Raw genomic sequence first — 26,237 nt, forward strand, 5'->3', positions numbered from 1 at the left:
TGAGTGGAGGTCAAAAGAAAGCAAAGACGTCCAGCAAAGTTTCTGGCGCGAGGCAATACAACGAAAGCTATCTTTCATTTGGATTTACTTTTACCGGAGATGCAACGGCACCGACTCCGTTGTGCTTGGTATGTGGTGAAAAGCTCTCCAACAGTGCTATGGTCCCAAGTAAGCTTAAACGCCATCTCCAAACGAAACACCCTTCACTTCAAAACAAAAATGTGGAGTATTTTGTTCACCTGCGTGAACACACGGAGAAACAAGCAACTTTCATGAGAAAAACCGCAAAGGTAAACGAGAGAGCCCTTAAAGCTAGCTACCACGTCGCTGCACTTGTGGCTAAATCAAAAAAGTCCCATACTGTGGCAGAGCAATTAATACTTCCCGCCTGCAAAGCCATTGTAAATGAGATGCTCGGACCCGAAGCGGCTAAAGAAATAGCCAAAGTCCCTCTCTCAGATAACACAATTTCCAGACGTATTGATGAGATGTCTGCAGACATCGAAAGTGTGGTTTTGGACAAGATCCGTATCAGTAATGAATTTGCGTTGCAACTTGATGAGTCTACTGATATAAGTGGACATGCTCAACTATTGGCCAATGTGCGTTTTGTAGATGGAGACACAATCAGAGAAAACTTTCTATTTTGCAAGGCTTTGCCAGGAAAAACAACAGGAGAGGAAATTTTTCGGGTCACATCAGAATATCTGGAAAAAGGAGGACTTAAGTGGGAAAACTGCACGAGTGTCTGCACTGATGGAGCTGCAGCCATGGTCGGGCGCACCAAAGGCTTTGTAAGCAGAGTGAAGGAAAAAAACCCAGATGTGATCATTACGCACTGTTTTTTACACCGCGAAGCCCTCGTAGCCAAGACTTTACCAGTAGACCTCGTTCCTGTGTTGGATGATGTTGTGCGCATGGTAAACTTTGTGAAGTCACGACCTGTGAAAAGTCGCATATTTGCGGCTTTGTGTGAGGAAATGGGAGCGGAGCATAAAGCTTTGCTGTTTCATACGGAGGTCCGATGGTTGTCGCGCGGCAAGGTGCTGGCCCGTGTGTATGAGCTGCGAGAGGAACTTAAAGTGTTTCTGACAAATGAGGGGTCCGATTACGCAAAGCTGCTTGCAAGTGATGAGTGGTGTGCAAGGCTGGCATACCTGGCAGATATTTTTCATCATCTGAATGAACTGAACACACGAATGCAAGGCCGAAATGAAAACCTGCTTACAAGTACAGATAAAATAAATGGATTCCGTTCAAAGGTGCAACTCTGGCAGCAACATGTGGAAAGTGGCAATCTTGAAATGTTCCCACTCACCAATAAATGGCAAGATGTTAACACTGCTGCACTGTGTGAGATAATAGTTAAACATTTGAAAACTCTTGAGGAGAAGATGTCATTTTATTTCTCTTCAGCCTCCACGGAGTGCCTTGACTGGGTTAGGGACCCATTCAGCTCAGCATCAGCTGTTGGAAAGGACATGACTTTACAGGAGCAGGAGGAACTAACTGAACTGAGACAAGATCGTGGTCTCAAGCTAAGCTTTGCTGATCTACCTTTGGACAGTTTTTGGTTGGCAGCTGCCAAGGAGTTCCCCATGCTGGCCAACAAAGCTATTTTGACATTGCTCCCATTTTCCACAACATACCTGTGTGAGGTGAGCTTTTCAAGCCTGACTGCTGTAAAAACTAAAAACAGAGAAAGACTGAGAGCTGTGGAGGAAGAGCTTCGTGTGTGTCTTTCATCGATTCCTGCCAGCTCTGTGTTCATCCAAACAGGCCCAGGTTTCACACTGAGTGAGTATAAATATGAAAGATTATAAAATACTTTTTTCTTTGTGTTTATTTGATTCCTATTCAAGGCGTTATAGCGTCATTCTTGAATGTTAAAAAACACTTATATTAACAATATAACACTTACATTGTTAATATAAGCTTTTTTTCACATTTTCAGCTGGTGGTGTGCCGCGGGATTTTTTCAATGAAAGAAATGTGCCATGGCTCAAAAAAGGTTGAAAAACACTGAGCTAGTAGACCAGTGATTAGCCCACTCAGACTGGAACTGGCAGGGAGCTAGCACACGGGTAACTAGTCCACTCAGGGACCGGAACTGACAGGGAGCCAGCAGGAACCAGGAACCAATTTTATTGGAGCAAACAACTGGCTTGCTTTGTTGTGCTAACTAACCTTTTTTCCTAAATGTCAATAATTTTTATTTTCAAGTTTTACCAGCTCAAATTACTGTTTTAGGCCAAAAAATACAAGTTGGCTTTTTTACAGTGCTCACTTTATTCCGCATTCTATCCTCAGTGCTTATTCGGAGTACAAAAACTGATACATTACTTTCTTCCTTATCGGAAACTCACTGTTATGAGTGTGTGTGTGTGTGTGTGTGTGTGTGTGTGTGTGTGTGTGTGTGTGTGTGTGTGTAGTGTGTGTGTGTAGGTGTGTGTGTGTTTGTGTGTGTGTGTGGGAGTGTGTTTTGGGGTCACAAGAGTCCGGCCACTTCCTTATTTCAGAACAGTGTATAAGGGTGACTAATTATATGTCCTTGTTTGGTCAGGAAAGCTCGTGAAGAATTCAGTATATTTTACCAGTCAATCTCCAAATGTAACAAAGGCACTGTGTGAAAGACAGAAAGTGACAGAATCACACAGTACTGGCCTCAGTTTGCTTGGGCCCCTTTCACACTAAACCATCAAATTATTCTTCAACCTTTACAAAAGCACTTTTATCACATCAGCAGGCAGTTAAAACAGCACAGGGGGCTGTGTTGGTGGGAGAGTGTTGAAACATAAATTACAATACAGGATTTCCAGTTTGAGTTGAACAGATCAGTGAATTTGAAGGTTTGTCAGATGGCAAAGCTCTGCACAGCAGCTTGTCACACTAAAACACAGGATTTTACTCTATGTTAGTGCATGCTATGTTGGCCATTCACATACATGCACGCATCCATGATGGATGACTTTGTAATGTGAATAAGTATTTCTACCATTAACCTTGCCATGACGAAAGATATGAAAATGAAAATTCTCTGTTTGGTTATGGTGTAGATGAATAGGAGTAGCTATGTGAACTGAAGTGCAAGCATAAATATTGTGTATATAATGTTTATATAGATTTAAAGCAGTGTAAAAAGGACAAGAGGGCAATATGTCACCATAAAAAAATTGTCTTATTTCTCTGTTACCACTTTGTTTAATTGTCATTTAACATTATGTCATTATGTATAAAACAATTTTATACTGTACATATTGTACTTAAAAAAAACTTTGTATAAGTTGTATGTATGAGTACATACATGCAATATCTATACTTTTATAGTCTCACAAATACCACTGAACTTCATAAAGCTTTGTAATCTACGAACTGATCAGGACTACTTATCAAACTTCTCTAGCAAGCGTGCTATTATCGTTTACCACCTGCTGTAATAGAAGTGTTATCCAGTGCTCTTTGCAGTTGTTGTATAAGGACATTTTTCTCATCTTCAAAGACTCTTATTCTGTGCATGCGGTTCCTGGTAAAAATAGGAAAAATCACACACTTACCTGTAATTTCAAACAAACAAAGATACTGATATTTTATTATGCAACAGAATTATTTCCTGAAAAGAAATCACTTGTAAATACAGTGTGACAGTACAGTACAACATTTTAATTTGTGTTGTGCTACACAACCTCAGATGGGGAAAATAGTTCACATATTCCTCCCAAAGAATGCATATTGATTAGGTATCACTTAAAGTATTGGTTTTACTACTTGTACCACTGTACTTTGTTGATCACTGTTGTAAATAACATCCTCACTTTCCACTCTAAATTCCTCTACATTGTGAAGTTCATTAACCTCTGCAGATCCACCACAGGCATAAGCACTGACTGATCAATGCAAGTGAGCCATAAGGTTACCAAAAAAATCTGTAATAAACAGGATCCAAGTAACATCCTACAATAAAACATCCACACTATTCAAAATTATTATCTGAACCAATCATCATAGCAAGAGGATAACATAAAATGACAAAGACTTGAAGCTGAGAATAAGCTGATAGTTACAGACCAAGAAGCAGGTGCAAGGAGAAAAGGAAGAGACAGAACATAGGATAGAAAGGGAAAGACAAGAGGCTGCTCTCTTAAAGGAACAGCAAGAAGAGGTTGCTGCTTGAAAAAGGTCTGTAGAAGACTTAAAAGGAAAGCTTGAGAATTAGAGGAGTGAAACCTGTGTATCAGCATACACAATCAGTAACAGATGTGACTCAAAAAAGTGTGCTTCAAGATGACAAGGGAGGCAATATCAGCAAATTAGTTACCCATTCCAGAACCCACAGTCTGTAGTGGGGTTCGGCTCAAGTTTAATCATTGGAAGTTATCTTTTCAAACACTAATTGAGAGGAAAAATATTTCAGCCACAAACAAAATCTTCTCTCTTCAGAAATATGTTGGAGTAGCAGCTAAAGAAGCCTAAGAAAGGTCATTTTCTAATTCTTATTATGAACCATGAAAACATGGAAACTGCTGAATGAAAAATATGAAAATAGCCTCAGGCAGGGAGAGTGCTGAGTTAAGAAAATTTGTCGACTTTTTACAAAGTTATGAATGTGCCATGGGTCACAATGAGAGGCAAAATGTTTTTAATAATGCAATTGAGAACCATACTACCCGACTGGTTAAATGCTCGATGGAACAGAAAGACTACACAATACTAAATGAAACACAGAAGGTTCCCAAGCTTCAGTTGTTTTGTGATGTTTAGCTATGATCACTTACACACACTGGCACAAAGTGAACCTGATGAAGCAAAGATGAAGAACCGAAACATAGTGGCCTGGAAGAACCAAACTCTTCATAACCAATACCAGTGAAAGAAGCATGGCCACATATATGATTTGTAAGAAAACTTACACAAGTGTGACAAATTCATTGAAAAACCAGCTACTGACTAAGTCACCTTTGTTTGGAGTGAGAAACTGTAGTAACAGCATAGCCTTTGACACCTGCTCAAAACGTCTCCTCACATGCTCACACATAAATCACTCAAAAAAAAACCAAACAAGAACCAAAGGATAATCTAAGGAAATAAGTAAGAGTTAAGAAAGTCCCAGTAAACACAACTCAAGATGTCACCAAGGAAACTACACCCAACACAGTTGTGCAAGATAGCAATAGTACCTGTCTTGATAGACATATACAGGCATTAAGAGACTCATCTTCCCCTCACCAATATGGAGATCACATTTATACAGCACTTCAATGAACAGCAGCGACCAGGTGGGCTAACTGCAACTGAAAGTGGCCCAAACCAGGTCCATTTCTCACAGTATCCCCACAGCCAGCTTGGAGCTCCACAAAGAGCATTCAACAAGAGTTGATTTCAAAATTGGGAGTAGTTTGTAGCCAGAAAACTCCACATTTTGCTTTCATGTCAGCTATTTGGAAGACACAACATTCACACCAATAAAGATGCCCTCAGTGGCTCTGGGTTTTTACAGTGGAAGGTTACTTTGGTATCCTTTTGAGAGCATGAGAAAAGTGCCCTTCAGATGTCATATTGTCAGAGCTTTAAAAGCTTAAAGATTATAAGAATAGTGTTGCTGATATTGAATTGCAGTTGGAGCTGTTGGAATGAAGGACATGCGGTAGCTCTCTTTCTTACACAGTGGATGCAACTGTCTGTTGTTGAAAGAGCTGCTTAAACCCCTCATCGTCTCATGCAGGGGGTGAGAGGGCTTGTCCATGATGTCCTCTTCCTCACCTCCTCGATGTTGTCCAGAGGGCAGTCCAGGACATAGCCAGCTCTCCTGACCAGTTTGTTTAGTCTTTTTCTGTCCCTCTCAGAGCTCCCACAGCCCCAGCAGACTACTGTGTAGAAGAGTGGTCTGCTGAGACTCATAGAGTCATAAAAAGTTTTTAACAGTGTCCTACATACTCCAAAGGACCTCAGTCTTAGCAGATCTGTATTATTTGTTCTCAGTGTCCAAACCCTGGATGTTCACTGGTGTAATCTGTGGCACATTCCTGCGGAAGTCTATCACCATCTCCTTTGTCTTGCTGGCATTTATGTGAGGGGGTTCAGTCTACACCAGTTGATGAAGTTGGTGATGACTTCCCTGTATTTCAGTTCGTTCCCCTGTGATACATGTCGAGTGATGGCTGTATCATCGGAGAACTACTGGATGTGACAGCTGTCAGAGTTGTGTCTAAAGGCAGATGTGTAGAGGATGAACAGGAAAGGAGATAGCATTGTAAAGTGCGGAGCCCCTGTGCTGCAGACTACCACATCCGACAAACATTTGCAAAGCCTCATGTACTGTGGGCTGTTGGTGAGGTAGTTGATGGTCCACACAGCCAGGGGGCAGTCTGCTCCAGTTCCTTCCACCTTCCCCCTGAGCAGTGATGGTTACATTGTGTTGAAAGCATTGGAGCAGTCAAAACATGATCCTCACAGTGTTCCCAGTGTTCTCAAGGTAAGAAAGGGATCTGTGAGGCAGGCAGATCACTGTGTCTTCCACACCAATGCCTGGTTGATATGCAAACTGCAGGGGGTCCAGCTTGCTGCTCACCAGGTGACAGAGATGGTTCACTATGATCCTCTCCAAGGTCTTCATCAGGTGAGAAGCTAAGGCTACCAGACTGAAGTGGTTGGGCTCTCTGAGATGGGCAATCTTTGGGATTGGTACCACAGGGCCAGAACAACCCTGCAGAGCTGATCTGCACAGTCGCTGAGCAGTCTGGAGCTGATGTCATCTGGGCCAGTAGCTTTCCTCACCTTCATCTTCCTGAGGTCTTTCCTCACCTGATCTGCTGTTCAGAAGAGGATGGGGGGATTGCGGGTCAGGCTGGACCTCTGGAGGCATTCCACCTACATCGCTGGTCTCCAAACCGCTGGCCTTCTACCCGATATACAGCAGGGTTCTGCCTTTCCTGCCAACCACCTGTCTGGTCTTCAGACAGGTTCATCCTAGTTGCCAGTGTCCCCCGTCTGCTCAGCATCTGGACTATCCCCCAGTACCTCATCTGTTGTTGCTCTACTAAGAGAAGGTTGGTTGTTTTTGTCTGAAAATTTTATGTATCCCTTTAGGGCAGACTCTACTAAGTTTAATCAAGTGGAAAAAATAGTTCCTCATGTCACACCCCTTACTATTACTATTACTATTACTATACTCTTATTCAATTACCATCACTCACCCACTTGACCAGGATCACTAAAACACAGAAGTCAATACCTCTCGTAGAAACATCCAAACACACACGCACGCACGCACGCACGCACGCACTTACTGTACCCTTCCTAATCTAGGACAATCTCTTCTCCTGGACCTACATATGCACATACATACACGCACAGACACATCCTCACCTAGGTAACAACCTCCCCCTGGAAGTTCCCCCACTTCTACTTACTTCAACTGTAGAATACATAGCTCTAAAGTCAGGCCAGGGTCCTCATACTACAATAACTGACTAGCTCACTGGAAATGATCAATTACAAGCTATTTATTTAATTGTTTTCATTCTCCCCTTATTATTTACTATATCATTTTTCAATACATGTATTATTATTAAGGATTTAAAATCTCACAGTCCACAGTTTGATATTTAACGTGATATGAAAAAGAAAGAAAGAAAGAATAAAGAATAACTTGAAATAAAGCTCTTGGAAAGAAGCGGGCCTCCAAATGCTTCTTTCATGCTCCTTTGGCCTGACAAGCTTTTTCTCACAGTATGTTGTTTTACACCAAAAAAGCTCTTTTGAATCAGTTCTGTTTGCGTCACTTCATCAGACCTGTGCGGTATTCTGGCTGTACTGAGGCTTTGTCACAGCTCTGTCTCAGCTCAAATATCCACTCCAGGCATTTCAGAAGCACAGCATCTGAGGCAGGCTCTGCCTCATCAGCTACTTTACATTTCCATTCTTGTTTTGAGTTTTGTTTCCTGAAATGGTTTTCTTTAACAGATATAGATTTTCAACTCATTTATGATCTATGACGTATCTGTGAGTGTGTGTGTAAGCCTATGTATTTGTACAGCTGTATATTTTGAACAAATTATCACCAATTATCAGAGTGCTTCAGCTTGTCATATCCACCAGGGCCACCCTCTGTAATGTAACAAACCTGAGAGGTTCCACTGCAGACAGTAACAAAGCAGCTGTCAGAGGTGGAGCTGTAGGTTCCAGTTCCACACCAACTGGCCAGTCAGAGCCACAGCAGAGAGAAGCATGCTGTATGAGCAGTGCTGAGCTTCCTAGCAGGATATCATATTGGATACTGTGAACCAGAGTGGACTGGTAAGTGCATTTCATTTGAAATCTCACGATTTGGCTGTTCCTTTCTTGAATTCTTAAATATAGTGTATGAAGTGCTACAGGGGCACACATAGTCATATGGACAGAAAGTCAGAACCCAGTGTTTTAACATCCATTACTTTTTTGAAAATAGAAATTCATCATGCTCTTAAAATCTTGATCTTTACCTTAAATATGCCTTTAGATTTGTTGAGGTTAGTTTAAATTACAAAAATGCCCAACAAACTTTCTGATAGTATCAAATATATATTGTACAGTACAGTCTACACACAGAGAGAGAAAGAGAGAGAGACAGTTATGCTGTTGAAAACATGTGCGACATAATAGGTTACTTCTTCTAGTGAAGCATGTTTGCATTTGCAACTCAGTAGTTTACAAAACAAGTTACTATTGAGAAACCCTTAAGATCTGATGAGTAGCCCATGACTTTCTCAGTTTTTTGTGTGAAAGATATTGAGACATAATTTTGCCCTGATATTTTGTTTGTAGTTAAAAGCATTGGGTGAAATACTTTTGGCTTCCATGACCTTCATATACAGAGTTGTCATAGATCTCTTTCATCTCCATCTGTGACTAAATGAAGCCAACAGTGAGAGACAGAATGAAGTGTGAAAAATGAGCCTAAATGTTTTCTGTGAGTAACCGGGTTTGTGATGTGGCTAGGTTCTAAAGCTAAGATGTAAGATTTACCACAAGGATTTAGGTTGAAATGCACACTCCATTTAAATATTCTCTTTTCTTTACTGCGTGAAAAAAGTCACTAGGATTTTGTTTTTGTTTTTTTATTTGTTTTTGCAAAAAAAACAAAATAAATAAAAAAAAGAAATTCCAGAAATGTACGTACGTTTTTTGGTAGTCCTTGCAGTTTTACATTGGTTGGTCAACACTAGATGCCGAATTTCTGACAATCCCAAATCAAAGGCATTGCCCCTGATATAATAGGAATATTGCAGGAATATCATGATAAACCATGTGAACCATCCACATCTCACCATCTCCTGTGGCTTTCATGACTGAGAAGTATAAAAGAAACAATAAACCTATTTCTGTTTAGGCCAGTATGTTTTTTATTTTCCATGCAGAAATTGGTCAAGAAGGCTAGAAGGGATATTTCCTTATTTGGTTTACATATTTTCAAGTCTATCTTTAAGCAATACACACATGCCCATGTGTACTGCACAATGAAAAAGTCATCACTGGCTGTAATTAGTGTAATAGCTTGAACACAGCTCTCACACTATTGTTATCTTTGCTCTTTATTATTCTCTTAACTTTCTTTGTCAACACATTTTTGGTTGCTAAGTACTACTGCCGACTTTCAGCCACAGAAAGCATTCAAATAACAAAATGTTTAATTTGCTAAGGACAACACCACAAAAACGTTTCTAAGATACTTTTTAAGATAATAAGCTGTTTTCAACATTTTTTAACAACAAATGACACACATACAAACTCATACAGTACATACTGTGCATACTGTACACATACATAATATATATACTGTACATACATACAGTACATTACTGACACACACACAGGGGGTTTTCATCACTTGTGGGGACATTACCTGCAGACTTACCGTAACCCTATCCCTAACCATAACCACTATTTGCCTATTCCTAACCCGCACACACCCATACAGACAAGGCAAGGAACACGCCACCTTTGGGGGCCATCCATACTGAGAGGGCCCCCGGCCAATGACTAGGCAGCGCCGCCTGAGACCACCCCGACCCAGGCAGACAGGAGGCCCCACACTAAGGTGCAGAGGCCTCCAGTCATCCAGGCCAGAGACGTCCCCTCGGCAGCGCCCCCATCAGTAGACCAAAAGCAGCTCCCAGTGTGGGGGCCCCCATGAGGAAACGCTGCAACTAAAAACCAAGGGCCCCCATGAGGAAACACTGGAGCTAAAAACCAAAGGACTAAGACATAAAATAAAATAAAATAAAATAAAATAAAATAAAATAAAATAAAATAAATAGTAATTAAACATGTCATTAAAACATGCAACTAAAATAAGATACAAATAAAAATTAAATACGATAAGAAGCCTGATTAAAGGAATAAGATAAGTCAAACAAATCAATTGAAAGCCTGATTAAAAAGGTGGGTCTTGAGCCTCTTTGTAAAAACATCAGCAGTCTCTGCGGTACTGAGGCTCTCCAGCAGACTGTTCCACAATCAGGGGCCATAATAACTAAAAGCCGCCTCCCCGTGTGTTTTAGCTCTTACTTTTGGTATGCTTAAGAGGCCAGTGCCAGAGGACCTCAGGGTCTACGAGGGTTGATAGGGTAAAAGTAGGTCAGATAAATAAGAAGGCCTGAGACAGTTAAGACATTTAAAAAGCCAAAAGCCAATGCAGCGATTTTAAAACTGGTGTAATGTGCTCCCACCCTCTGGTCCTCGTCAGCACTTGTGCAGCTGAATTCTGTAATAATTGAAGATTGGAGATACTCTTTTTGGGAAGACCAGAAAGCAGGGCATTACAGTAATCTAAGTGACAAGAGATAAAAACATGCATCAGCACCTCTGTGCTGGCCTGAGAGAGAAATGGGCGGACTCTGGGTATATTCTTATGATGATAAAAACCTATCTTAATCCTATCCTACCTATCCTAAGTAAACTCAGTCAAAAATCACGCCCAGATTTTTTACAGAATGTGTTGATTTAAGATCTTGTAGTTTTGGTAAAAGTTTCTTTCTCTGGCCTTCAGGACCAATGACTAAGACCTCTGTTTTGTCCTGGTTGAGCTGAAGGAAATTTTCTGCCATCCATGACTTGATGTCTAAAATGCAGTTAAAAAGGGCATCAATTGGCCGTGTGTCATCAGGAGACACGGCGATGTACAATTGCATATCATCAGCATAACTATGGAGCCTTAAGCCCTTAAACCCAAGATGGTACGCTTATCATAACAAGAAAGTCATAATGACCTAGGGTTTTCAAAATAAGAACCCCCAGCGATGATTCTTTGTTAACAGGAAACTTGGGATAAACCTAAATTTTCTCAATAAAAACCCCAGACAGTAACTGTATCTTAACAGGGTACTCAGGATCAGGTTATTACTTCTAAATGAAACGCCATAGAGTAACTGTATTGTAACAAGAACCTAGGAATGGACCTAGTCGTTCATAATAAACGCCCCAGACAGGATAAGATAAGAGACAGCAACTATATCTGAACAGGGAACTCCGTATGAGGCTGTTTTTTCATATGAAACCTTCACGGAGTGAACTGTTAAGACTGCATCTTAACAGTTAACTAGGGATGGATGTAGTTTTTGTCAAACATTTGTCCAACACATACTGCTGAAGCATCATATTCAGTCCAGCTGAATTTTTGTATTGATGGAGTGCTGTGGATTTTTGAACAGCATCGTACATTGAAATTGCTTTCAGAAAGGGCAAAAATTACAGTGACAATGAACTCTTTCAGTGTAAAGTTAGTATTTAGCCTTCTGCCTGTCTTAATTTTTAACCTGATGCTATGATGTGTAAATAATGACCGAATGGCCCGAAGTTTTGTCTTTAATGTTATCCTGCATCCACAGCCGTTTTACGCACACAACACTTCTGTTGCCGTAACTGACAGTTGCTTCACCTGCCTGCCAGATGACGTCTAAACTTGTGGGTGATCCTGAAATATGACGTGCTGTGATTGGTTAGGGTCATACATGTAGTCTTGCCAGTCACACGGCAAGGGTTTAGGGCACTGTGATGGTTAGATCTGAGATGGTGACCATTGTCAAAGAAAAAAACATTGGGCTCTATTTTCGACTCTGCCACCGGCGTGATGCAGGCACGGCACAAAGTCAGGTCCACTTCGCCGATGGGGCGTGGCGGCGCAGACTTTGAAATTTTCGTGCTCTGCGCCGCTGGCGCATCTCCTCCCCCTTCTCATCTCAGTCCCACCCAGCAGTGCAATTCGGAATGGGGGAGGGGAGAAGGCATTTCTATGCATAACATTTGTATTTGGAATGAAATGACGTGGGTAATAGCTTACCTTTTTTCCATGTGTCTGTCTCTCTCTGTCCCTCGAGTGCAGTATATATGCTCTGTAGGATGACACGGCTGTTTCTGGTTGGCACAGCGACGTTAACCGATTAGTTCGCATCCCTGTTTCACCTGTGTACATTCAGTCAGGGTGAGTGACCATTACGCATGCCGAACGCACTTGGGATGTGGTCAGATGAGATGCTGATCACAAGGTCTGACTGTATGTGCTGACTCAGACAGTTGCATTGAATCAGCAGTGTGCGTTCGATGACTGACCGAGCACTGCTGAAAACACAGTTAAAACAGTCTTGTTGATGGTGTGATATATGGCGTCATCAACCACGTTTTCAGTGGATAGCTGTTATCATCTAGCAGCGACCCATCCAGAGGGGTGTCCCCTGAAAGACTGTAGGGATGCTAGAATTCGCCACGATGAAGGAGTCATGCGCCGACCCGGGGAAATTGGTATATACGTTTGTCATCAGGCATTTTGAGTCACAGATCACCAGACATCCCTGTTTCACCTGTGTACATTCAGTCAGGTTGAGTGACCATTACGTGTGCCGAACGCGCTTTCGATGTGGTCAGATCAGATACTGATCAAAATATATAAATATAGGTCTGACTGTATGTGCTGACTCAGATAGTTGCATTGAATTGTGGCTGTTGCTAATTATTGATCGCAGTGAAATGCCAGACACTGTGGAAACCTGACTGTGAGATATTGGTGACGTGAGCGCATGACTCTGCCGGTTTACAAAAATCCACTTGCGCTGCTGGCACGCAGGGTTGACCAGGTCTGAGGTGGCGAGCTTTCAGCGCACTTTTACGCTGCCGGCGCAGACCGAAATGGTCGAAAATTCCAGGCTCTAAAAAAATTCCGGCTCATTAGGCCGACACCTCCCCCCTACTGCGCCGCAACGCCCATCCTGGCGCAACTCTGTACGCCTCGGTTTACCAAAATACCAAGTACGCCGTGTGTCTGTCTGTGCTGCTCGAAATTACTACTGCGCGAGCGGCGCAACCTGCGCCGCACCGGCAGCAGAGTCGAAAATAGAGCCCATAGTGTCACCTGACCCCGGCATAAGATGATGAACCAGTTGTTTCTCCTCCAAGTATCCCTGACTTGGCAAATGGTATCCAATAGATGGTTCCTGTGAAAATTAATGATGAAATAACATTTCAATTATGAGTTTTTAATAATTTGTTCAATTATTTCACAATTTATTGTTTCATTTAATATTTTACACAATTACATTATTTGAAATTTTATTTATTTAATAACGTATTTTCATTCTTTTAATATTGAACACTTTGGGGCTCCATACTGTTTAATGTGCGTCTTATTTGTGTCGAAATGTAGCCTTTCAGCTAAAAGTCTTAAATCACACCTTTCTCTTCTCCAACAACATACATCAGAGCTAAAGGCATGGACTGAAGACATTTTCTGAGGAGATATGATGGTTCTGGCTTTAATTAGTACAGCCTGTATTAGTAATGTCATCTATTCTTTACAGGCTATGCTAATCTATGCCAGAATCAGCAATGCAATGGAAACTGAGGATTTAACACTGTTGGACTATTTTTTCTCTTCGTCTAGCACCATGATTGGTGCACACTATGCTTCCCTGGTTGATAGTCTGGAGTCAGAGATGATTTTGGGGACAAAACGTTAAGGATGTTTTGAATCATTTTCATCGTGAAAGAAAATGCAAGTTCCACTGCAGCGGGAGTCAAGTACAGGTACTCCAGTGCTTTAGGTAAAAGTAGGAACAGCACATTCTCATTCCCAGGTCATCAGATACCAATGTTTTGTCACACCCCTCAGCATCTCACACAGACACAGAAGGTACCCCATACTGTCTGTATGAGATGAACTGGGCTTTCCCCTAACTCCAAAGTAATTCAACTGGTCTTGCATTCACTCCAATATTAACCCCAGTGTGGCACGATGGGACGCTGTAAGCATTGGAGAACTGAGGACCCGCCATTTTCCTCTCTGTCAATTCCTTATGTTAAGGTTTTAATGATATATTCAACACTCAGCACTCCTAGTGAAACTATTGCTGATAAAACTTCAGCGTGTTGCTTTTTGAAAGAGCCAAAAACCATGCATCTACTCCATATGGTTCAAGAACAAGGTACGTACTTTGTGTGTGCTTTGGATAAATGTTTTAGACTAATTTTACTGATAAGAGCTTTGAAAGGAAGAAACCCAGCTGCAATGATACCAAAGCATCTAAACATATCCAGCAGGCTTCTGACAGAATGTAAAGGCTACTATTTTCACAACTGTGTAGATTATTTATATCTTTATGATTCTTTGTTTTGGGATTATATGTCAGCATAGCCCAAAAAATATTTAATTAGAATCAGAATCTGTTTTATTACCAGTGCAAGCATACAAAGAATGTATCTTGATGTTTGCTCCCACAAGTGGGTCTCAGATGGGACTGATGCTCACAGCATCTTACAGCACTGTGGTTATGTTGGAGTGAATGGACAACATGTCTGTCTAACTGTCTGTCGTTGCCATGGATGGGTTTAAATTGGATTTAGGTGAAAGTCCAGTAAACCTCATACAGATGCTCAAGGGTGCCTTGTGCATCTGTATGACTCTCAGAGAGGCCTGACAAATTGTTTGTATTCGATGACCTGGGAATGAGAATGGGCTGGCAGGAGAAATATGTCATTTTAAGTCAAAATTCATTGGGCCGCTGTGACTGTACTTTTTGTTTGTATATAGTTGTCAGCAGTTGTCCATGGGCAAAAGCATAACACAAATGAACAGAGACTGTGATCATTGGCAATTGAACAGGATACACAACAAATGAAAATATGTGTGTCAGCTGGAGGCAGCCAACCACATGAGTCAGACAGACTGAGGAGCCAGTGTGCATAGTGTCCCTCATACCAAGGATACAAGGACGACCCTCTTATAGGCGCTGATGATACAGTGCTGGTAAAAGCGATCCCATTTCTCATATCCAATTACTTTGTAAGCTGAATGAATTGTGTGTGTGTGTGTGTGTGTGTGTGTGTGTGTGTGGCCATGTAGTATTCATGTTGTGGGAACATAAATCTATTTACACAATCACATTGCAGGGACTTGCTATATTTGTGGGAACCAAATGCAGGTCCCCATAATGTAAACCATTAAATTTTAGGGTGAAGACTTGGGTTCAGGTTAGGTTAAGGTTTACGGTTTGCCAAGTAGTGGTTCTTGTTATGGTTAGGGTAAGTCTCCAGAAAATGAACGTAAGTCACTAATGTTCCCCAAAGGTGATGAAAACCTAACTGTGTGTGTGTGTGTGTGTGTGTGTGTGTGTGTGTGTGTGTGTGTGTGTGTGTGTGTGTGTGTGTTCCCTGATATACCAGCAAGAGGAGAGCAGTTAAAACAGAGTTGTATTGAGCTTTTTTCCTCCTGCATCTATTTTGGCAGCTCCACTGCATGACCACACAGTAACGAGAATAACCAGAACACTCCAGTGACTATTGACTAATAAGAAATTAATTATTTTATTATTACTTTTTGGCCCATTTTTCACCCAGTTCAGAATACTCAATTTTGCACTACACTGCAGTTAGATTTAGGTTAGTCACTACTTGTGACTGTTGGCCTGGGGAGATCAGCACACAGCCATGTACTACGCTGCACCTCTGTGATATATGGGGTCAGCTAAGAGCTTCACTGGGAGGGCATTGCATGCCCACATTACCACCATACCAGTCAGCCACCTGAACCAACCAGTGAGAGGTGATACCTAAGTGGACGATGGTCCATTATGCCACCCAAATATGTGCCCACACACCGAGCCTTGGGGTGCCCCTTGGTTACAAAGGCAGGGTATTTACAAATCGCATCAGAACATTGAGATAAGTTCACAGTCTCAAAAAATGAACTTGTTCACAATCATTTCTACCTTGAGCTGCAAAGGCTGCTAATTACCACTTACATGCAGATATTTCCCTCTACAGGTCAGCTGCTTCAGTTCAGTGAGCATCATTCCAAAGCTGATGTTGATGATGTTCAGAAATAAATGTGAGATTTTTTTCTTTGAATCTGTACTGATTTGTTCTTAAAACTTCTTCAAACATTCTGCATCTGTATTGCCTGTTGTGTTAGCCATGCCAGCATGCCAGGTGCTGTAAAACCCTCACAGAAATGAATGTAGCTTTAATGTTCATCAACTGCAAATGGATAGACTCACTTTACTTCTCTCGCGGCCATGCACAACACAGGGCAGAACTCAGTAGAGTTCAAGGTGAAATAAAAGCAGACGCACACAGGTGCTCCCAGTCTGCTGACTGATGCTGCAAAACCCACTACCTCTGCCTCCTTCTTTCTCTGTTTTTAACTGAAAGTCAAACCTTTAGGTTTCACTGACAATTCAAAAAGCCAAACACAAAAAACCCCCAAAACAAACAAGTATAAAATTACATTTTCATCAAGATTGCCATCAAAACTTAAAAAAAATAATAATAATAAAAAAAATTTAAAGTCAGTGTAAGTCTGAGACAGGTGGATTTTTTTTCAGTACATCCACTGGTGTGTGACAAAGGTTTGCCTCACTGCAACCTTTTGCAACCAACAATTCAGAAGTCTGTCACTCTATATATTTTTTTTCTTTTCTTAATGTAATTAGTATTGTATGCACAGCATTGTCTATTTCGCAAATTGTTTGATCAAACATCAAACCAATGCACTCGAAACCAGCAGGATGATATGTGATTTTATCACCAACATTTTGACTGCTGAATGCTTTTTGAGTTTAAATAGACAAAAATGCCCCAGATGTGATGTCATTGGGCTCTATTTTTGACTCCGCTGCCAGCGCAGCACAGGCTGTGCACACCCCGTGCAGTGGTATTTTCGTGCAGCACAGGCAGGCGTACAGCGCACTTGGTATTTTGGTAAACCGAGGCGTACAGAGGTGTGCCAGGATGGGCGTTGCGGTGCAGTAGGGGGAGGTGTCGGCATAATCAGCAGGCGCATTTGGATTTTCGTCCCATTTCGGTCTGCGCCAGTGGCGCAAAATTACGCTAAAGCTCGCCACCCCAGACCTGGTCAACTCTGTGCGCCAGCAGCGCACTGCTGGCCTTTTCGTAAACCGGTGGAGTCGTGCGCTCACGTCACCAACACCTCACAGGCAGGTTTCCAGTGTCTGGCATTTCACTGCGATCAATAATTAGCAACAGCCACGATTCAATGCAACTATCTGAGTCAGCACATACAGTCAGACCTAAATTTATTTATTTTGATCTGTATCTCATCTGACCACATTGCAAGCGTGTTCAGCACGCATAATGGTCACTCAACCCGACCGAACGTGAGTCACCTTCTGTTGGGATACAGGAGTCCAGGGTTGAGTCCTACTTGCCAACAGTGTTGGGCAAGTTCCTTTCAAAATATAGTGCTTTACATATTATCAGTTACTTTCATTTGAACGTAATAAGTTACTTTACAAAATGACTGTCTGTGTACCGATTACTTTGCGTTACTGTCACCAAAATAACAGCAGAAGTGTTGGCTACGTATCACACTTATATTCTGGCTTGTAATAATAAAATGCATGTGAAAATCTATTTTCTCCTCTTTTCTTCCAGATGCCCATTGGTCATCATGAACCTGACCTCCAGCTCTAATTCTATGCATTTCCTTAGCAACAGTTTTCCGGGTATGAGAGACCAGCCTGATACCACCATCATAGCTGAGCCCTCCCTCTTAGGTACTGTCTACAGCGCTTAGTATCTTTATAACAACTAAGTAATACAGATTGTGAAATTTTGTGCACATTTTAAATTGTCTTGTAAAAGAGATTACACAAAGTATATGAAAAATAAAATCAGGAAGGCAGGGTAAGAAATAAAAGCAGTTGTTAGTAGTAGTAAGAACTGATAAATTAAAAAAGGGAGGATACAATCAACAGCACAAAAAAGAGGTAAATGCATGAAACTGATTGAAAAGATTTGAACGAATCTTAATGGTTTAAGCTTAAGCTACTTGTTTCTCTACATTTTCAGGTGGCTCCTCTTACCAGGAGTTGGCCATATTATCTGACAGTGTTGGTGGGTTCAGGCAGCATAATGTCAGTTATGTCTCGAGGCAAGGAGGAAACTTCACTGATTCACCAGGTAATGGGACATTAATGCTACCAGCAGAGGATTTTGACCCATTAGGAGGACATACTATCTTGCAGGTAACGACCAGCTGTGATTTTATAACTGTTCACCTTTGACTTTTTCTCTCAGTGCATCAGTTTTAGTGCTTTGGTGACAATGACAGTTTAGACATGTATAAATGTTGGTAATAGATACCTCATACGGCTTTCTACCATTTTTACCACCTAAATATGCAGACATGAGACATGTTTACATTCTAGATTGAAAGCACTCCAGAAGAGCTGGCAGGGTAATTCTGTGTAAATTCCATGGCTTCAGTGGTGAAGAATTCTAACCATCAGACAAACATTCAGCTGCACTCTTCACATGACTACTCCAAAGCTCCAGGGAATTTATGGCTCATTTGAATCAGTCGTTTACAGTTGGTGCTCCAAGATAAACTTTGCATCTATGGAAAGCTATGAGAGTTGTCTAAATTAATCTATTAATGATTTGATTCTTTGCCCTGCGATCGGCTGGCGACCGGTCCAGGGTGTACCCCGCCTCTCGCCTGTTGACAGCTGGGATAGGCTCCAGCCCCCCGCAACCCCGAAAAGGAATAGTCGGGTATAGAAAATGGATGGATGGATGGATGGATGGATGGATCTGATTCTTTCTCTGTTAAGTACTAAATCTGGTTAAAGTTTAGTCAATCCTCCATCCATTTTCATTATGTTTAATAAGAGATGATGATCATGATGATGATGATGATAATGATGATGAAAAGATGACTATAAATTTGCAATTGCCAGATTAAGAGATGAGTATGATACATATAAAAAAAAATAAAAATGTCAGTTTCAGTGTGAGTGGCAGAAAATACTTACTTTTTATTATTTATGTACATGGTGAATACAAGATGACCCTATAGTTACTTTAACAGCACTCTTCCTTAACTGATAGTTATAGCATCATTCAATGCAATTTTCATCTAAACCTCGAAGGATAGTTTTAAAAATTCTGATGTAGCAGAATGTTACTACTTCTTCATGGCACCGACAGCATTATTTAGTACAAGTAAAGCAGCAGTTTTTGTGCTCTGACATGGTCTACATCATGACTCCTGAAGTTCTAATACTTGTCTTCAGAAAAATTCATTCACATTTTAGAAATCTGTGTCAAAGAAATGATCTAAAATATGATTTAAAAGACAGAAAGAGGGAGTCAGTGAAAACTGTTTACCAGTGACCTCCTGGATTACAGAGTGAATTCCCTTACAGAAAGTCTGGATGCGCTCACATGACCAAAATAAGTGGATAAATGTACCTCTATGTATTTTACATTTATAACAAAGATTGGAGGTATCAGCATTCTCTTGAGGCAAACAGGTGTGTAATAAGTTCGGTGAAAAAATTTAAAGTTTTGTTCATGTATTGAGATTGAAGTACATTTAAGGAAAACCCCGCTGCAGATCTTGTCCCAGTCTACAGGACTAAAGTCGCCTCCAAATTATGCTCACATAACAGCTTCAGAGAGTCATAGCCTGAAGAATCTTGGAAATCAGTCCTTTTGGGAGAATTTGGCCAAAACTATGGTGTTTTCCAGTTCTGACAGTCCAACGCGGATCCCGCCTGTCCTCAACATATAAAATGATGAATTTGGAGATACTTATAAAAATCTTTATGGGGAATATCAAAATCAGCCCTGATGTGCTCAAATGACTTAACAGAGTCAGAAACCAACAGGTCCGGATTCAGAGCCAGGAGAGACCGGAGAGTGATGACAGGGGAAATATTTTGGTATTTCTTCACATCTCGCCAAACTATTAGTGTGTTATAAACAATTATGTTGTTCTTGAGATGATTTAACTGATCTATATTATTAATAAAAGGGGGGAGTTAAGCCTTCTGGGATAACAAGCTAGGGATTCAAGAACCAACCATAAGCAATCGTTCCTGTTCCTGTGAAACCAATCTGACATCATTCTGAGTTATGCTGACTAATAATATTGTTGTAGATTGGTCAGGGACAAGCCTCCCAAATCCTTTGGCTTTGTAAATATAGAGAACTTCACTCTTTGGTGTTTATTATTCCGAATATAGCGAGAGATATGACAGTTCAGCGACGTAAAAAATGTAGGGGTCAAATAGCAGGCGAGATTTTGAAATACATAGTTCAACCGAGGAAGAATATCCATTTTTATAGTGCTGATTCTAGTCCAGATAATTTTGTTTTGATATGGCTAAGGCTCTGACACTTCTGTCAATAATCCAGATGCTGCTCAGTGCATTTTCTTCTCCAAGAAACACTGTTCTATTAATAAAGATAATTCAAGGCCCCCTAACATCCACATGATTTCAGTATGTGGTTTTTGTTGATTTTTTGGAAGTCAACACTATTCACACTTGAACTTAAACTGAGATTATCTTTTGAGATTTTAAGTCCTTATTACAAAAATGAGTATCTTACACATTGTAATGCACTTAACCATACTCTCTGTTCTTTCTCTTGTGACCCCCTCATCTTCAGGTCATCATCATTGTCTTCCTCACTGGATCACTTTCTCTTCTCACTGTTGTTGGCAACATCCTAGTGTTGGTGTCATTTAAGATCAATAAGGCACTGAAGACCGTGAACAACTACTATCTGCTTAGTCTAGCATTTGCTGACCTGACCATTGGTACACTGTCAATGAACCTGTATACCACCTACATCATCATGGACCAGTGGGCTCTGGGGCCAGTGGTCTGTGACTTGTGGCTTGCAATAGACTACGTGGCCAGTAATGCCTCAGTCATGAACCTGCTTGTCATCAGCTTTGACAGGTAGTATAACATGATTTTTTTGTTTGTTTGCTTGTTCGTTGATAAACTTAATTAAAAGTTCTTTGATGCTCCCTCATTTACTGTTGGTGCTACCCTCAAAATCAATATAATAAAATAAGATAGGGCACCTATGAATGCCCATATCTACTGGAATATTAGTTTTTAAGGGGGCGTTATTCTGATTACTTAGCGGTGTACAGTGTTCTACCATTGAATGTCTCAGAGTATCCAAATCACACAAAGCATAGATTTCCATGTGATATAATGTTGAGAGCCATAGGAAAAAGGGGTATATGTTGAGTCTCTTATGTGGAAGCTTAAATAGAATGACTGTTGACAGTGGTACTATCAAGAAAGACAATGTTGTAGACAGTAATGCATGACACAGTTACAGTTATCTATATGTATACAGTTGCCTGTTTTCTTTCTGTATCTCTTAGGTATTTCTCTGTGACCAGACCTTTGACCTACCGGGCCAAACGTACGACCAAGCGGGCCATGACCATGATTGGATTAGCCTGGTCCATCTCTTTCATTCTCTGGGCCCCAGCCATCTTGTTCTGGCAGTATATTGTGGGTGAGCGAACAGTCCAGCCTAATGAGTGCTACATCCAGTTCCTGTCTGAGCCCATCATTACATTCTGCACTGCCATTGCTGCATTCTACTTGCCAGTAACTATTATGGCATTCCTGTTTTGGAAGATCTATCAGGAAACAGAGAAGCGTGCTAAAGATGTACAAGGTCTCAAGGGATCTGGGGCAGGGGGTGGTAGTGGAAAAGCTGGTGGAGAAAGTGCAACTAACAGCCAGAAGGACTCATCAGCCATGCTACGCCAAATGAGCTCTCAAAGCTGCAGCAGCTATGAACTAAATCAGTCCACTTCAGAGAAGAACAACAAGGACAATGTAAGCATATCAGGAGGAACGAGAAGCAGAGGGAGGTGTGGCGCGTTATGCTTTTGGTTTTCACCACTGTTGCCAGGTTTCCATGCATCCAAAAAGTCAGTCAACACCACGACAATTACAGTGGGAGAGGCAGAGCAGAGCAGCTGTGACAGCTTTAACAACAATGAAGCTGGTACATATGGGGACCAGTCAGGTTCAGAGGAGGAAGCTGATGGGGCAGGCCCATCGCGGTCTCCAAAAGGTTGGATATAAGTATTCTACTACGTGGTCTTGTTTGCATGATTTACATAAAAATGATACAAACATAATGTCTAATCTATCTATCTATCTATCTATCTATCTATCTATCTATCTATCTATCTATCTATCTATCTATCTATCTATCTATCTATCTAGATGGTAAGAAATGTAGAAAAATGAAGAAAGACAAGGATAAACATCAATCGACATCCAACAAAAGTGGAAAAGGGTCACAATCAAAAGCTGCCACCTCATCACCCGCTGACCAATCTCCTGCAGCCATCACTATGAAAGATGCAGCAATGGCCAAACGCTTTGCCTCAAAGGCCAAGACAGAGATCAACAAGCGCAAGAATGAAAAAAAAGCAAATGAGAAGAAAGCAGCAAGGACACTCAGCGCCATCCTGTTTGCCTTTATTACGACATGGTTACCATACAACATCATGGTGTTGGTCAACACTTTCTGCCAGGACTGTATTCCAGAAACTCTATGGGCTCTGGGCTACTGGTTGTGCTATGTTAACAGCACAGTCAACCCCATGTGCTATGCCCTGTGTAACAAGACCTTCCGGACAACTTTCAGGGATATTTTGATGTGCCAGTGGAATCAAAGGAAGAACAAGCCTAATTTCAATCAGAGGAAGGCTGTGGCTTTCAAGAAAAAAGACCAAATGTAGAGTGACAAATTATTTGGTAGATCTGTCTCTAAAGATATGTTTTCCTGATTGGAATGCAGCATACAAACCTCAAATTTCAGGGAAAACATCCTGAACTGAATTTGCTAACCAAAGCTTAATTTAACCTTACAGGAAGTTTTGCCAAGCAAGCAGAGGGCCCAAAGATCTGGTCTCTGGTCCCCAGAAGATGAATTAGAGGTTTTGGGTGGGCCAGTGAACTTTGCTTCCGGGCCACAGTGTGCACTTGTACATAACAATTACCAAAAAAGATTTCTGCTCCAAGTTGATAAACCATTTAAATTTATTGATCAGCCTCTGGAGGTGCTACCCTCACCTCAATTTGTCAATTTCAAAAACAAACAAACAAACAAACAAAAAAGCAAAAAAAATGAACAGTATAATTTTCATTATGTTTTAGACTTTTCACTAGAAATACAAGCGGAGAAGTATTAATTATTTTCTGCTCTGATGATGGAATAATATAACAGTATGGTGTAAAGAAATGAACTTCTTGAGGGATGTACAACTGTAAGAGCCTTGTGGCATTACTTACCACCTCAGAATAAAAGTAACCCAGTGTTTGTCTGTTTTTAAAGCTGATGTTACCTGGACAATTAAGTTCGGCTTACATATGCCAGTAATGATTTAAATAAATAGCGCTTTTTATTTGAAAGATTTTAAAGAGGGTAATTACATTTCTGCATTCAGTAAAAATAAATCAGTAAAGAGTGTAAAAACCCAATTCAATGAGCGCCAAGAGCTCCCAGTAAAAAGCATCACAGCTTCTCAGGTTTGGTAATGACATTGTAGTTAAGGAACTACAAGGCTAACTTTGTGTTTCTTACAAATAGAATAAATAATGTTTATTAAAGATTTGGTAGCCAGTTTACTGTCTATTGAAATATTGCATTGCTAAAAAGGAACACCTGGATGTCAGGCATGACACACAGTCAGTTGCCAATTCATTTGGTACACCTGGCTTATTTGATGAAACTGTTATGTGTCTTTATGGTCATTTTGGAGGCTGGAGTTTGTGTTTCTGTTGAACTGTATTGTGTTTTTGAGAGGTGTTTATGCTTACAGGTGTTCACAGCAATGTACTGTCAACTGAAAAACACAACACTGTGTGACACTGGCTTTTATCCTGTTGTGTGCACATCTGTGAGAATATCAAAGTGCTGTAACATGAATGCCCAGTGCACATTTGGAAATTATGTAACAACATCACGTCAAATGTGGCATTCATGTTAGGAGGGCCGTGTTTATTGCAACAGCAGTGTTGACGCCTATGGACAAAACATGAACAACAATGAAACAACGCACATCTAAGCCGCCAATGGAAGGGAAGAAAATGGGCAGGTTTTCATGATCTAACCCCAACTAAGTTAACAATGCCCTGTTCTGTTGGTTCGAACACAAGAAATAAATTACTCAACATGAAATGATGTATGTCAGAAATCTTAGAAAAGCAAGTAAAAGATTGTCCATCAATTATTAGTTTCTTCATTTTCATTTGGTGTATCCTGTGTTGTGTTGTTCATAGACAGCACACTCAGAAATTCTGTGATTAAGTCTGCATGATGACTTTTTTATGAATACATTTTGTTATTTGACTGTGACAATGTAATACCAAAGATGCATGTATTGTCAAAACACTGTTAGACTTAGTATGTGGTCTATAAACGGACATGGTATAATGTATTGCACATCATGATGGTCAACTTCAAACTGACTAAACATTAACAAAGCAATTCTAAACAAGATTTATTGTGGGTGAGCTGTGTTCAGGGTGAATGATTGAACTAAATAAATATGAACTGTATATTTTCCACTGACCAATGGACTGTTACTATCCAGTAATGACTTTTTTGTTAACACAGTCATGTTTTTTGTTTTGCCAGATAGCATCAAGCACTTCAGACCACACCATCCTTTCTGATCCACCTCTGCTCTTTTCACATTGATAAGAACATGAGAATATTTCTTAGAGTTGCCTACTGCTGTGAGATCATTTACAAATGGTTTTGAAAACAAAGACTAAATACTTTGCACTCGTGCATTCACTGTGTTAAAGCTTTCCTGTGGAGTTTACACCTCCAGTATTGCAATGGAACTGTTTTTCTATGAATTTGTCCCCTTGTGTTGTTCTCATTCATGCTCATGAAGCACATTCCTCACACAGTTCTATTAACGATCGATATTAAAGACGGCTGTTAGCTTGTCAACATGGATGTAAACAAAAAAGGATTTAAAATGCTTTAAAAATCTGCTTTGCAAATGTTTTATGAGGAAAAACATGCCCTGGACATGTTTGTTAGAGTTCAAGGATACAAAAGACGTGTTTGGGTGAGTAAAATGGTAGGTTAACATAGCCTTTGTGTGTTTACAATAAAACTCCACTGGGCACCTTTAATGTCCCACTCAGCTCTGTATGGAAAGTCATTTTTTGCATTGCCTCCATTGCAGATTGTAGTTCACGTGTATATATGTAAGTTTAAAGTCAATAAAATGAAATTATAACCTTTCACTTATTTATCCATGATTGCTGAAAATATTCTTAAAGATTCTGTGTTTATTGCAACTCTGGATCTGTAATAATGGTACAATAACGCCATCATGTGTCTTTTAGATGAAACTGCCAAATTGTTAATTGTCAAACTGACTTTATTAAATGGCTAGAATACACATTGTACACTTGACAATCATGACAGAATTTGCCATATATGACATTCAAGACAGAAGTAAAGTTTTTTGTTTTTACAATAACTGAAAAAATTATTTATTAACAATAACTGAAAAAGATATTTATTTTTTTCTACACATTGGTGCAAAACTTAAAAAAATATTTCACCCACTGCAGTTTTATGGTGTAAAGGTAAAGAACAGTAAAGAGAACACGATGAAATTCAATTTTATCATCTTCAGACACATTAATCAATATGTTTCTTTTCTTTAAGGATCTACCACCAATAAAGTGACAGGAAAAGGGTGGATGAGGTGTTGTGCTTGGCTGAGGTAACTCCAAAATAAGTCTACATTAAAGATTCTAATTAACCGCTTTTACATGAGTTTAGGCTCTTATAGTTTATTGTCTTGTATTGTCTATGCTTTGATGTTTTGCGCTAGATGCAGCATGCTAAACTAGCAGTTTAGCAATGCAGCTGAGTGGTTGATATTGCCA

General features: G+C 40.5%; 2 protein-coding genes across 2 annotated transcripts in view; one reads left to right on the plus strand and one right to left on the minus strand.

Moving 5' to 3' along the window:
- Window positions 1-26,237, minus strand: part of adgra1a (adhesion G protein-coupled receptor A1a) — a 339,338-nt gene that overhangs the window by 203,290 nt on the left and 109,811 nt on the right. The gene's annotated exons all lie outside the window — the stretch shown is intronic.
- On the plus strand, window positions 17,614-23,355 carry chrm3b (cholinergic receptor, muscarinic 3b). The gene is made up of 6 exons (XM_070991147.1): window positions 17,614-17,636; window positions 17,914-18,035; window positions 18,331-18,506; window positions 20,938-21,233; window positions 21,674-22,380; window positions 22,536-23,355. The coding sequence occupies exons 1-6, from the start codon at window positions 17,614-17,616 to the stop codon at window positions 23,054-23,056; spliced, it is 1,845 nt and encodes a 614-aa protein (XP_070847248.1). The 3' UTR covers window positions 23,057-23,355.

This window comes from Chaetodon trifascialis, chromosome 21, assembly GCF_039877785.1.
Source record: "Chaetodon trifascialis isolate fChaTrf1 chromosome 21, fChaTrf1.hap1, whole genome shotgun sequence".
NCBI classification, from domain to species: domain Eukaryota; kingdom Metazoa; phylum Chordata; class Actinopteri; order Chaetodontiformes; family Chaetodontidae; genus Chaetodon; species Chaetodon trifascialis.

Coding starts and splice junctions, on each gene's coding strand:
- chrm3b (XM_070991147.1), top strand. CDS start 17,614: ATGGTCACTCAACCCGACCGAAC. Junction 17,637..17,913: donor GTCACTCAACCCGACCGAAC/GTGAGTCACCTT, acceptor CTTTTCTTCCAG/ATGCCCATTGGTCATCATGA. Junction 21,234..21,673: donor CTTGTCATCAGCTTTGACAG/GTAGTATAACAT, acceptor TGTATCTCTTAG/GTATTTCTCTGTGACCAGAC.